This window comes from Oxyura jamaicensis, chromosome 13, assembly GCF_011077185.1.
Source record: "Oxyura jamaicensis isolate SHBP4307 breed ruddy duck chromosome 13, BPBGC_Ojam_1.0, whole genome shotgun sequence".
NCBI classification, from domain to species: domain Eukaryota; kingdom Metazoa; phylum Chordata; class Aves; order Anseriformes; family Anatidae; genus Oxyura; species Oxyura jamaicensis.
In genome coordinates this window covers 17,588,091-17,601,532 of record NC_048905.1, presented here as the reverse complement: position 1 = coordinate 17,601,532, position 13,442 = coordinate 17,588,091, and the positions used below count along the sequence as shown (strand labels likewise).

General features: G+C 53.3%; 1 protein-coding gene across 1 annotated transcript in view; it reads right to left on the bottom strand.

Moving 5' to 3' along the window:
• PDLIM4 (PDZ and LIM domain 4) overlaps positions 1-13,442 on the bottom strand; it is a 40,006-nt gene that overhangs the window by 10,013 nt on the left and 16,551 nt on the right. The window contains exon 3 of the mRNA XM_035338301.1: positions 7,968-8,052. Coding sequence (XP_035194192.1) covers positions 7,968-8,052 — 85 coding nt within the window. The remainder of the gene's footprint in view (positions 1-7,967; positions 8,053-13,442) is intronic.

Genomic DNA, 13,442 nt, shown 5'->3' with positions numbered 1-13,442 from the left:
CCCCCCCCCCCCCCCCCCCGGCTTGCTTTTTAGTTAAATCTGTGATATAAGAGAAGACCCAGAAATTAAATACTTTTATCAAGCTGATCAGGCTTGAATAAGCATTCCCATAGCTAGGAGGAGTGTGCAGCCAACCATGAGTTTTGGAAAGGTTTTGAGAACCAGTCTCAGTCTCTCTGTCTTTGGGAGAGTTTATCCCGTTTTGTAACCAACTCTTGCAGGGTCAACAAAAAGCATAAATCTGTTCAGATTTTAAAAATATGTCAAGGCAAGCATGCAGTTTCGGCTGCCTGCTTAACAGAAATAGTGCTGGGATCCAAAACTGGGAAGACTTTAAATCATGGATTTAAAGCTAAGCTCTTCCCTTGGCAGGCAGAGCTCCCACGTGCTCGCCGTCTCCGCCGCTCTCGGTGCCAGCCGCCCTCATTCGTGCTCCCGACAGCGGCGCTGTGCAGCTTGGCAGGAGCTACCTGCCCTCGGCACTCAGAGGATGTACTGCACCAGGGGTTATTTCTTAAGTTTTGGGAACCTGTATTTCTGTCCTGATACGCTTACACAAGCTCAGCTGTGATCCGACCCCTCTGGCCGCAGCGCGGGGGCACCGCCGAAAGGCCCCTGGGTCCACGGGGACAGGACCGATGGTGCTGAGCTCCTGCGGGCCCGGGCGCCCGGCTGCTCTGGGAAAGCGGCTGCGGGATGTTTATTTTGCTAAGCCAAGGGGGGCCAGTCCTGCTCTCGTTATAAACACGCGATGCACCAGACTTAAACAGAGCTGAAGGTCATTAACAGCTTGGCTCGGAGGAGAGCAGCTTTCTGTTTGATGTACTTCAGATCCCGTCCTCCTAAAAGCAGGATATCAGCAGTCAGCATCGGCAGGACGACTGCTGCCAAAATGCTGGATTGGTGTCAAGAGCCTCGTTATTTGCACGCTGCAAAGCACCACTTAGCCACGGGGTCACCTCGAAGAGGTTCCTCTTGTGTGACCAGGCTCTGTCGCTTGTGTCCGACCCCCAGGGACGGTGGCGGAGCCGAATGCTCCAGCTCCTCACCAGCAGCTTTGGACTTCCCTCTCCTTCCTTCTCCTTCCTTCCCTGGTTTTTAGGAAACATGGAGGCTGGCGATGCTATACAAGGTACCCAAGGAAGAATCTCCTGGTTCATCTGAGAGCAGAAGAAACTCTCTGCGGCTGCAGGGAGCCTCCTGGCCAGCCCAGCCCTGCTGGCTCAGAGCAACAGCTTCAGGCGAAGGCTGATCATCCTCGAGCAAAATCCCCCCAGCACTTGTATCCCCAGTTTCCCCAGGCTCCAGCCTTTTGTAGGTGAAGTCACCGCAAGTCCTCTTTTGTGCCAATCTCACAAGCAGGTAGGTCTGCAGACACGTGCCAGCGCATCCCTCAGGACTGAAATTCAGCCTCTGACCAGAGGACCGCAATGCAACACAGCCCTCTCTTCGTCTCCCCTCCCCAGTTTTTCACTAGCAAGCTCAGTGCTCTGTGTCTGGCAAACTGGTTCAAAAGTCCTGGAAATGGAAATCTTATTAACTCCCAGGGAGGTACGGGCCGGGCAGTGCTGTTTGTTTTAATGCACAAAACAGATTTACTTTGTGGCCAGTGTCCACAGGCAGGGAGCGATTCTCCAGCTCGGTGCACGCAGTACAGCCGCTCCTCTCCTGGCACGAGTGGATTTAAGTAGCTCAGGACCAAGAGGCGGATGGACAAGGCAGCCGAAGAGGTGAGGAGATGGCAGCTGGGGCCAGGGTTTGTGCCCGGGGACAGAAGGACGCGGCCCCTCCATGCACAGGACTTGCCACCAGGAGCTTCCCTGGGAAACGGCCCCAATAGAAGCCTGTGGCAAACCCGGATCTCAAAAGCTGCCCCTCATCTGCAGGGAAGGGTACGTTTAGCAGCTACACACATTTAAAGAGTTCCCTGGAAAAGGTCTGCTACCTTTCCCTGTGAGCCCTTCAGCTGCCCCGTTGAGGGGCTGGGTTTTATGGAAGGAGCGGGCTCCAGGCTCGCTTTACAAAGCTCGGTAAGCCCATCCCTGCTATTGAGCTCCACTCGGGAGATGAACAGATAAGGAAACAGGGCTGGCGCAGCTGTCTGAGGCTAGATGAACGGAGCATGTGAGTTATTTTATGAGACGGACTTCACACATCCTGCCAAGGCCCTGTTTCAGTGTAAGCCGAGCACAACGGAGAGCCCCACGCAGCACGTCCTGCTCACCGCGCGCCTTCTGCAGACGTCAGCCCAACACCAAATCCCCTCTTCAGATCTCCCCGAACACAAACCCAAACCCTTCACACCCAGAGGGCGTATGGGTTAAGGAGACAGCAGGCAGCATTCGGGTGGGGCGTGACCCCCCCCCCCCCCAGCCCCGGCCCCTCTGGGGGCTGCAGGGTCGGCCCCCAGCGGGTGCAGCCCCGGGGCAGGCAGGGGAGAGCGGGACCCCCAGGAGCAGGGTCAGGTCCTGGGGGAACACAATTCAGTATGAGCATTTCTGTGCTGCGTTCTGCCATTTCTTTCTGCTAAACCCCTGCAAGCTATGAGAAAAAGCATCCCAGGCAAACCTCGGCTGCATTTTTAAAAGTTTAATTATCACAGCACGGAGCGGGGCTGAGGTGAGCCCCGAAATCTCACATCGGTGTTAATTTTCAGCCACAAAACCCTATTTCCAAGGGGCACACCCTTCATACAGCAGCTGTGATTTATGCTAGGGCAGTAATGACACAAATACCTGGACCAGCCCTGCCTGAGAGCAGCACATCAGCAGTGAAAGCACCAGGCAGGGAAAAGCTGAACGTTTCCTACCAGCATTCAGAGATGCGTCACCTCTGACAGGATTACGGCAGCCTCGACAGCAGTCATCTGAAATGCATTTGCACGGATGGGGAAGTTTCTATACCATTTGCAAGTGATGGCTGGGGATTTCTTAACATCCAATATCGTTCGGGGGGCGGGGGGGGGGGGGGGGGGGGAGACGGTGACCCTTTTCTGAAGGAGTGCTCTCAGGAGGAGCAGCTCTGGGATGTAAAATGAGGCATTATTAAAGTTAAGTGCGTATTAAAATTAAGTGCTTTTGGGGTTAGCTAGGAAAATATTCCAGCTCCATATTTGCACGTTCTGCACCAGTAATGCACAGCTCCAGAACAGCACACGTCTAACCGAGGAGCAAGTCCTCCCCATGAGGGAAGGGGCAGGGAGCCACACGACTGCTTTTTGTCACTGGGGTGGGCTGCCCAGCCCCTCGGGGGGAACATTTCCACCTGGAAAACATCTCCACCTGGCAAAGGGCACGGAGCTGCCTGCAGGACAAGGAGCGAGGGCTGGGTTTGATGCCTGTGGGGCTGGTGTCACTTAGGGGGCTCCCAGGGGACTCGAGCTGCCATGGCACGGCTTTGTCCACAAAGGCTCCCCTCCATCTCTTAAAAATCCACAGCGATGGAAAAAAGTTACCCAAGAACGGCAAGAATGGTTAAAATGTGTTTCCATTTATCTTGCCTGCCTCAGGTCCGGCAGCATGTTTTTAATATCAGCGGTGCGAGGGTGTGTTTAACAAGCAGACAGAGAAGGGCTTTGTACCAATGTATCTGCTTTATTAACGCTTTTATAAAAGGCAGGCTAACTGGGGAGCGTGTGCTCTGTTGAATCAGAGGACACAAGATATCCTTGCTGCGTTTTTAAAATGCTTTCGGGCAAAGCCCTGCAGATGCAGCCCTTTGGCAGAGGCACCACCATGCTCGGAGAGGAGAGCAGTTGCTGCGCTGAGGCTCGGGCCATGCCTAAGCAGCTCAGCTCCGTCCCGAGATGGCCTCAGCCACCAGGTCTCCCACGTAACCAGAACTAGCATTCACACGGAGCAATTTTAGCTGAAGTTACCGCAGGTGAAGAGGCCCAAGGCTGAGCTCGTGCTCGAGCAGCCTCCCCAGGGACTCTGCCTTTTGCATGGGCAGCTGACGATGCCCACTGCTCTTCACACAGATCTCTGGAGAATTCTCTCTCTAAGTGGGAGAATATCACCATTTTCAGGATTCCTTAGCCAGTGCCCTGCTGGCTCAGGAACACATCAGCATGTGGAAACGATAGCGAGTGATTGCAAAGGGCAATTCATTAATTTTGGGTGAGCGACAAGGAAAATGAAGTGGGATACTAGTCCCTTCTCCTGATGTTTGCCTGGCAAGAAGAGAAGCACAGTGAGCTGTGTGTGCTTTCACACAGACAGCGTGCCGAGTACACCAGCGTGCAGCTTCCTTACCTGTGCCGAGGGTCACCACTGAAAATGACGTAATCCAGTAAAATAATACAGCATGCATATATCTCAGCTCTTCATCCAGCGCTATTTCCTACTTTGTCCTAAATCAACCCAAGCGTTATTATTTTACTAGAGCTCCTATTTGCCTTCAGTGAGAGCAAACTAAGTTACCTGGATAGAAAAAAGACCCATTTCAAAGTTTTCAATTCCAATTTTCTTTTCCCTTCATCCCCAAGTTGTTCTTTCCTCTTTCATATATTCGGATCATCGAAGCTCGCTTGCTAAGATGCTGACTTACATAAGAGGTACCTAGAGAATTCCACATAAAAGCTTACAGCTACTACAGCTCGACGCAGTACAACGCACCGAGGAAGCTCATTTGCTTTCAGGTGATTCAGTATTAGGTCACAGGAGAAAGCCCCCAAGCACACACCAACCTGTGAGCAGCTCCTTCACCCGGTGAATGAGACCAGCCAGTTTTGGAGGCGTACAAAACCAAGAGACCCGACCAAAATGCTGCCCGAGGACCTGCAGCGTGGGGCTGAGTCCAGCTGCAGGGGCTGTCAGGACGCGGCATGTTTCTGCTGTTAGCAGTCCTCCACCACCAAGCTGGGAGTTCCCATGCGCCGGGAGCCCAGCGCCGTGCCAGGGCATTATCTCACCCCTTGTTTTCCCAGAAGGACGGGCAGACATTTCGCTGCCTGCACAAAGCTCCAGCTCCAAGGCGCGTGGGCTGGCTTGCTGCGGGGGCTCGAGCTCTCCCCGCAGCAGGCATCACCCTGGCTGCACAGAAATCCCCCCTCCCCAGGGGGCTTTAACCCCTGGCTTACAAAAATAAGGATGGCCTGTGCCAAAAAGCCCTTTGCAAATATGGTTTTGGAAGTTCCCTGCACAACAGCAACATGGTAAGAATTTGAAGCAGTTCTCTAGGCCAATTAATCAAACGAAAAGTAATTCATCCTTATTAAGACAATGTACCGAGACCAAAAAGTTAACATAAGAATATTAAAAAGCCCCTTTATAAAAAGACCCTTTTCAAGCTGTTAGCAGTTTTACAGCATCAGCAAAGATTGTTTGTGCTGCCACACTGTAGGTACAGCTCAGTTCCCTGTAAGCCTCACAGCTTTTTACATTATGGAAAATTAGTTAATGAAGAACTTGTGATTGTGTGGAACCATCTGGAGCCAAGGCCCCCTACCAGGGATGCTGGCACATGCCCACAGCTGGCTGTATCCTGGGGGCTGTGTTCGTGATCCCTCCGTGCCGCAGTTCTGCTTTCAGTCAACCACAAAATGAGATAATATAGGGGAAAAATTACAATTAAAAAATGAAGTGAAGAGCAGGAAACAGCCTTCCCATGCTGCCTGAACAACTATCCCATGTTACAGCACGGCTGGCTTCACTGCTCAGAGCCCACCCTGCACTGGGCTGGGACAGCCACGACTGCTGGGCATGGTGCGAGGGAGAACCAAGAGGGGCAGAACGGGGACCAGGAGCACTGAGCCAATGTCCCCAGCCCTCCTGCAGCCACACCGGTGACATTACACAGGCGTGGTGGCACCGCAGCACCACTCCCATGGGACGCAGCGATAACCGCCTGCTGCAGGGCTGCGGACAGGCGAGAGGAAAGCCGGGCTTCATCCCCGAGCCAGCTGGCTCTGTCCAGGTGCCCGGGTCTGGGAGGACACACATCCCCTCCCAGCCTCATGGGTGCTGCCGGCTGAACTCGCTGCGATCCCTTCCCACCCCCAGGCACGTGAAGCTACCGGCAAGGAGCGCGGCCACGGCTCTGCCTCGCAGCCCGCGCTGCCGGCCCCGCGTGGCCAGAAAGCTGTCACTTCCAGCAGCACGGCTCCGGTCGAGAAAACAAACATCCCACGCTTTTATTAGCACCACATGGTGGTGTTTTGACTGGACGGCTCGCACCACAGGCGGCTGAGGACAGGGATTTTCAGGAAGCGATCCCCTCCCACACACTGGTGCTGTGCTCTCCCCAGCCGCGGAGAGGTTCGGCTGCCGCTCGTGATGCTAAAATGGGGCGGCCAGGATTGATTCACAGCTGGGCAGGAGGTCACACCACGTAACAGCAATGCCACACCAGTATCATGGGAGCTATGATGAGAGCACAGCTCCCTGGGGAGCACAAACTACCCCGAATGTCCCTGCGCAGCTTGGGTGGCACACGTTGGTGCAGGACAAACACACAACCCTGTTAGCTCGGAAGCAGTGAATGCCACCAAATTCATCATGTTCTCTCTACAGACTCTTGCTGTTGAAGAAAGCCCCGTGCGGTACAAAAATACCTTGGTTATCAGTTAAGTATTAGTTCTTTGGGATGATTCACATTTCTGCTAAGCGTGAGCAAGCAGCACTCCCAGCTTCCAAGTTCTTCCATTCCGATGGCAATTACTCCCTGCAGTCATGGCATTAATCAAGGCTTTAATAAGGAGGATTGATTACATTCTTGGTCAGAGTAGGGGTTTTCCACAAAGCTCAGCTGACAAACCACAATAGAATTGAAGACAAAGAGCACAAGAGCTTATCAGCCAGTTCACACCTTCCACAATAATAAACCTAAACAATAAACTACAGTGAGATTATGGGATACACGCTTTCCTAGAAATCACATGAATTTAGTCACTCTGCCTACATTCACATGTCTCAGGGCAGGGGAACTCCAGCCAGAAGTCAAAAAACTTTTAGACTTCCAAGACATCTTTGCCCAGGACAGCAAACCTTTTCAAAGATAACCCCAGATCTATTCGTGCAATTTGAGGGCAGAATTCCAGCAGGATTTCCCCCCCGCCTCCCCATGTTTCAAAGCAGACTGCTTTTTTTTCCAGATGCTAGGAAGCACACCTCAAGGCTGCACGTTCAGAGCCAAGCTGTTACTTCACAACGAGCCTTTTCTTTCCTGCTACCTAACAAACGAGGTCGCTGCAGGGACTGAACTGGCGCCATGGGTCCCAGGGAGCTCCATCCATGACCGCCAGCTCTGCTCCAGGGGCAGCTCCTGCAAGGGGCTGCGCTCCTGGGGCTTGCCATCCCCCTTAGCATCAGGTAAGGCCGAGGATGTCTGCAAAAACCCAGGGCTGAGGACAACTCGTGGCCAGGAACCCAGGAGGACACTGAGCGAGGAGATAAAGGAAGAGGTCTGCTGCCCACCTGGCTGCAGCTGTTGGAAGGAGCAAGCGCAGGAACTTTACCTGCTCACTCCTGCTCCCACACCTCTTCTGGGGCCTTGCCACAAAGCTGTCTGGTTAGCCGCTGACTACTCCAGAGTTAGACATTTCCAGTGTAGGTCTGGGTTCAGGGAAATCCATCACCACCCCCTTCATTATGCTCTATGCAACTGACTAATTTTTTAAAAAAGATCCACATGTAACATATATTAATAGTAAGAATCAAACCCAATCTGCATTAAGCCTCAGAAATGTTGTATCTGGCAGTGGAACTGCTGCACATTTGTTCCTTATTTAACATTATTCATAAGGTTTTGGGCACATCAAAGTCTATTAAAAAACCCTGTCAAAAAAAGATTGCCGTAATTGACTAACGAAACAACCACGGCCAGAACTCCCTGCCAAGGCTACGCATCACCCAGCAGGGCAGAGGGACAAGCAGTGTCCCCGCTGTGGCACCGGGGCAGGCTGGCAGACACGGCCATCCCACGGGACATCAATATTTGAAAACTCAGCACCAGCTCCTGCCCCGTACCTGCGGCTCGGGCTCGATGTTGATCCGGTAAGCTTGCGCCTTCCCATCTTCCAGCACGGGGGGTGACCAGGTCTTCCCTTCAGCTCTGAAATGGGAGATAAAGCAAACTCAGCTTAAAATTAAATAAATAAAAATATCCAAGAACATAAATATACACACAGCCTGGCAGAAACTACACGCTAGGACACAGCAGGAGTAATAGAAACGCCTTCCAGCGAGAAGGTTGTGTGACCCTGTAGGAATAATCTTGACCCTTCCTACCCAGGTGCTGCAGACAGGAGGCCCTAAAACCCAAATTCCATTCACAATTAGAATCATAGAATCATAGAATCATAGAATATCCTGAGTTGGAAGGGACCCTTAAGGATCATCAAGTCCAACTCTCGACACCGCACAGGTCTACCCAAAAGTTCAGACCATGTGCCTAAGTTCACAGTCCAATCTCTTCTTAAATTCAGACAGGCTCGGTGCAGTGACCACTTCCCTGGGGAGCCTGTTCCAGTGTGTAACCACCCTCTCTGTGAAGAACCCCCTCCTGACGTCCAGCCTAAATTTCCCCTGCCTCAGCTTAACCCCGTTCCCGCGGGTCCTGTCACTAGTGTTAATGGAGAAAAGGTCTCCTGCCTCTTGACAACCCCTTACGAGGAAGTTGTAGACTGCGATGAGGTCTCCCCTCAGCCTCCTCTTCTCCAGGCTGAACAGGCCCAGTGACCTCACCTGTTGCCCAATTGCACCTTCAGTCCTGCTATACCAGGCCAGGGCGCTGCCAGTGCCCAGAGGCTTCCCAGGAGGTTTCCCTGATCCCTTTCCCACCGGGAGCCTCAGGCACGGCTCCCCCAGGCCACCCCAGCCGGCTGCTCCTGTTCTGCACTGCTTCTCACCCTTGCCGGGGATGAAGATCGAGATCAGACACCCCCCAAACAGAGCACATTGCTGTGTTTAACCTCACAGCCTGCACACACCGCTTAATGCGGAGAGCAGCTCTTGTTCCCATAGCCTGGGATCACCCGCTGCAGCCAAGCATCCCTCCTTGGACTCTGGTCCCAGCCGCACACCGTGTTCAGCTTTGGTTTAATTATCTGCAGAGTCCAAGTGTGAAGAACAAGGAGCAGTTTTAACCCCAGAACCTTTGATGCGAAGTTTTACCTCCAGTATCCTATATCGAAACCTGCCAGCATACAGCCCTGCCTTTACAGATTCGGGGCCGCCACCATCACAGCTTTTTCAACAAAGAGCTTGCTCTTTGTCACAGTTAGGAAAAGATGTCTGGTTCTGATAAACACTCTACTACCGTTATTTGATTTTAGGCTGGGACCCTGCTTTCTAAATTGGTCTTTCAGACTGCTGTTTTTTGGGACAAAGGAAGCTGACCTTCCCAGGAACGGCAGCGTTCCCAACAACCCCGACTCCATTTCTACCATCACCCGGTGCTGTGTATATTGCTTCCACGTTAAGAATTTCATCTGGAGGCTCAGAACAATGAGAATGCCTAATTGCACTGGCAGCAGTGGTGGTTATAATTTCCGTGCTTTTTCCCGTGGCGCTGAACTAGCCTGCTGTTTGTTCGCACGGCCGCCGAGAAGCGGGCGGTTATGACATTCCTGTTTGCGCAGCTCTGGAGACCACATGCCAAATACAGCTTAAACAAAATAATCCCCGAAGATTTCAATTTGCCAGCGAGTAAGAAATGAGATTCATAAAGTGACTTTGCTTCCAGGAGGTAAAAGCGATAAGCAACAGCAAGCTCTCTCCGTGCTAAGCCAAGGCACCGGCGCTGCTGGCACTTCCACGCCGCGGCTCCCAGCCCACCGCACCCCGACAAGCCACGGCGGCTGTCCTGGGACACAGATAACTGGCACCCTCCAAAGTCCGTACACTTAAGGACAGCATGGTCAGACCGCAGGCTTGCATGTAGAAGACCATTCGTAGTTAGCATTTTTAATGATTAAACTCAAGGGTTTCACCAATAACTCTTTAGAGCAACCAGAAGTTTTCGGAGTAAGGAAGACGCAGCCCTGTGCAGCTTCCAGCAAGGGCCGGAACAAACCCAGACTGACCTCAGCTGCAGTTTTCAGTTGAACTGCTCTGAAATTAAACCAATATGGCACAGTTTAGGTTCTGTTTGGCATTTTCAAAAACTTCCTGCAAAGCGAAGGGGACTGGGGAAATCGCCAGCCTTACCAGAGTGAAATGAAAACCTTCTGAGGCTTGGTGAGGAGGAGGAGACCCCTCCTTTGCCAGGGGAGCTAACCCGAGGCAGCATCCCCAGCATGACCAGCACAGGGGGGATGCCCCTGCAGGCCCTGGGATGGGGACACAGCAAGGACCTTGTGGTCACCACGACCACCCCGAGGCACCTCGTGCTGCCAGCAGTCCCAGCTCTGTGTTTAGGCAACAGCAAAAACTAATCACACGTCTCCAGCATAATGGGTGAGAGATCAGACACCGTGCTCAAATGTTCCGAGTTGTTTAATTTACGGCTCAAGGACGGGAAAAGTGTTTTCAGATGTGTTGTAGGGGATTAAAGTCAGCTATGTGGAAATCATTACTGTGCATTAACAATGCTCTGCTCTATTTTAATGGCTGCAAGAACAATCCTAAGAAAAATAACTTGACCCAGGTTAGTGGTAGGCCTTCGACATGGGGCTGCATGGGAAACAGGCCCATTAACAAGACAACACGAAAGAAAATAAAGTTGCAGACACCTTTTATCCCACAATTTGTTTTCAAAAAGACTATCATTTTCCAGAAATTACTTGCATATGCTCGCACATTTTACCGAAGTGTTTTTTCACCTGGTAATGATCTGCAAGTCTCCCTCTCTACGTTTACAGATCTACTTTCAGGTTGCAAGAACTCCTGCATCTTACCGAGTATCTACGTGCCCCATTAAAAAGGGGTGAGCAGTGCCCAGAGGAGCACCAGAGGAGTGCCAGCCCGACCCAGAATGCTGCCACCCGCTCTCATGGGGTGCACAGGCGTGAGCAGGCACCAGCCGCACACCTCTGCAACGTGTGCATGTCACTGCATTTCAGCCCTATCTGTTCATTCCCTCTCATGGCAGTGACTTCAGGTTATTGCCCACCTCCCACCGCAGTGCATCGTCAAGGTTGTGACTGCAAAGGTGAATTTTACTTCCCATATGGCCGTTACCCTTCTAGGAAGCAGGAAAGCAGCTCCAGAGGAAGCTCATGACTCCCCAGGATGCTGAGGCTTGCTGTGGCAGCTGCACGGTGCAGGATCAGTCCCTGCAGCATTGCACTTGGTTTTCACAGGCTCTGCAGGGAGGGGAGGCTTCACACGTTAGTGAAGGTGCTGGGCTTGGTGAGCCCCGCTGCATACAGAGGACCCAGCTCATGCAGGACACACGCAGGACAGGCTGTGGTGCTGCTTCTCCCTTCGTTCCCCTTGGCTCAAGCCATTCCCGTGGAGCTGGGTGCTGGAAAGCTGCCGGTTTTCCCCTGTTAGTCCTCGCACAGCTCCGAGGGGAAGCTGTGATTCACTTACTCAGTTGTTCTCAAGTTTCCAGTAAGAGCACATCACACCCTGTAACGGTTCCCATCTCCCAGCGCCGCGACTGCATGGCTCAGACGCGCACAGCCAGAAGAAAAATGTGCACAGAGCCAGGGGAGGCTCCAAGTCAGCTCCGTGAAGTTCCAGGGCTCCGGGGGCTACGTGCCCGGCAGATTCATCCCTGGGCTTCCTCCTCCAGGGAGGCAGCTTCCAGAGAAGCTCCATCTCGGGGAAGAGCAGGCGTGCACACCATCCATCCGTGTTTATCTGCAGCTCCCACCCAGCCCCAGGCACAAGAGCCCAGGATTACCAAAAGGAAGGGCTGCCACTGGATTGCACTAAGAAAAGAGGCAGCAACGTTATTATTTTTTAAGTATCAGACTCAGTACACATGTGAAGCCCTCCCTGCGCATTACAGGAATACGAGCACACTATTCACAGGGCAGGAATAAACATGCATGCTTTCCTGACGTGGAATTTCTTCATTTGTGTACCTTAGAGACAATTTCACGGTGAGGAAAAGAGAACAAAGTTTACCACACAATCATCGTCGTCCACACATTTACATTATTTAAAACTCCGAAATCCCTGGCCTCCAGTAAAGCGCGCAGATTTGGTGATTACACAAAACACCGCGTTTCTGCACGGAACAGCTCACGGGGGATGCCTAACGCCACCGACCTTCTCCTGCAGACACTGGGGACCCGAGGGACACGAAGCCGACACAGGACGGGGCCGATGTGGGCGCGGACATCCTGACCCACCCGGCGCAGCCTCCCCCGTGCCAGCGCTTCCCCCACGCCTCTGGCTGGGACAAGGCACAGCGGTGCCACGAGTGCCTTCGGTGCACGAGGGGCAGCCCCACGGACGCCGTGCCGAGGGTCCCCCTGCGTAGCACACGGGGAAGCGTTCTCACTGTGGGCTTGTGGCCAGCTCCTCTGGAAGGATGCAGTGTAACCCCACAAACTGCCGGCTGGCAGAGGGCAGAGGCCCAGCGCACGCCTCATGGCTCGCCCTTCCCCTGAGGGGTAGCGCAGGCCTGGGCAGCGTGGCCATGGCCGTGCCAGCCGCGTGCGCCAGCAGGAACGGCGATGCCATGAGGTCTCCTGTCCGGCGCCCGAGGTCCTCCATGTGCCCAGCCCTCGGCAGCTCTGAAACCAGCCCTGTGCGTGCTTTCACTTGAGGCACAGCCTGATCTCAAGGAGCTGGCAAGGCTTTCTTTAAGAGTGCTGATAGAACTCCAACGTGAGGCGTAAGAACAGGACGAGCTGCATTGCTGTGCTGGTTATCTCCGGGCAGAGCATGTTATGTGCTAGCCTGTGTGCCAACTGCCTTCCAGGAGGAGAAAAGGATGGTTATGGGAAAGAACACTGATTTTTAAATAGCGACTTCTTCATATGAGCCTATGTTGCTGCAGAGGATCCAGGCATGATTTATCAAGCTTGCAATTATTTTGTTTTTGGAGCTCCTCGCACCCCAGGCAACTGCTGTTTGCTGCTGTGTGGGGAACAGGAGGGCCTGGCCCTGCCTCTGTTTTTACCACACTTTGAGTTCAGCTGCCAGTGCCTGCAGCCACTGCCTCCCCCAGCCTCCCAGAACTGAACGGAGGATCAGGTGCATGCAGCTGCCCTGAGCCCCGATGCAGTTTCTGAGCGCTTCTCTGGTTTTCCTTCACCTCATGCCTCAGTGGGAAGCCACCTATTTCTGTGCTTCCTTTGGAGACGCCTGCTGAAGGTCAGGTTTGGTGACCAAGAGGCTGCCAGCTTGTTGTTTCAGGGCACAGCTCTGGCAGGTCACTGCCCTGCTCGCTGCTTATCATGACAGAGCCGAGTCCACCCCCAGTCCCCAAAACAAGAACATCCCACGGAGACGAGCAGGCCTTCCTCCCAGCAGCCCTTCCATCCCACTGCAGCGCCGGATGCCCCGGGGAACAGCACGGTTCCCTCCTGCCAGCACAGACAC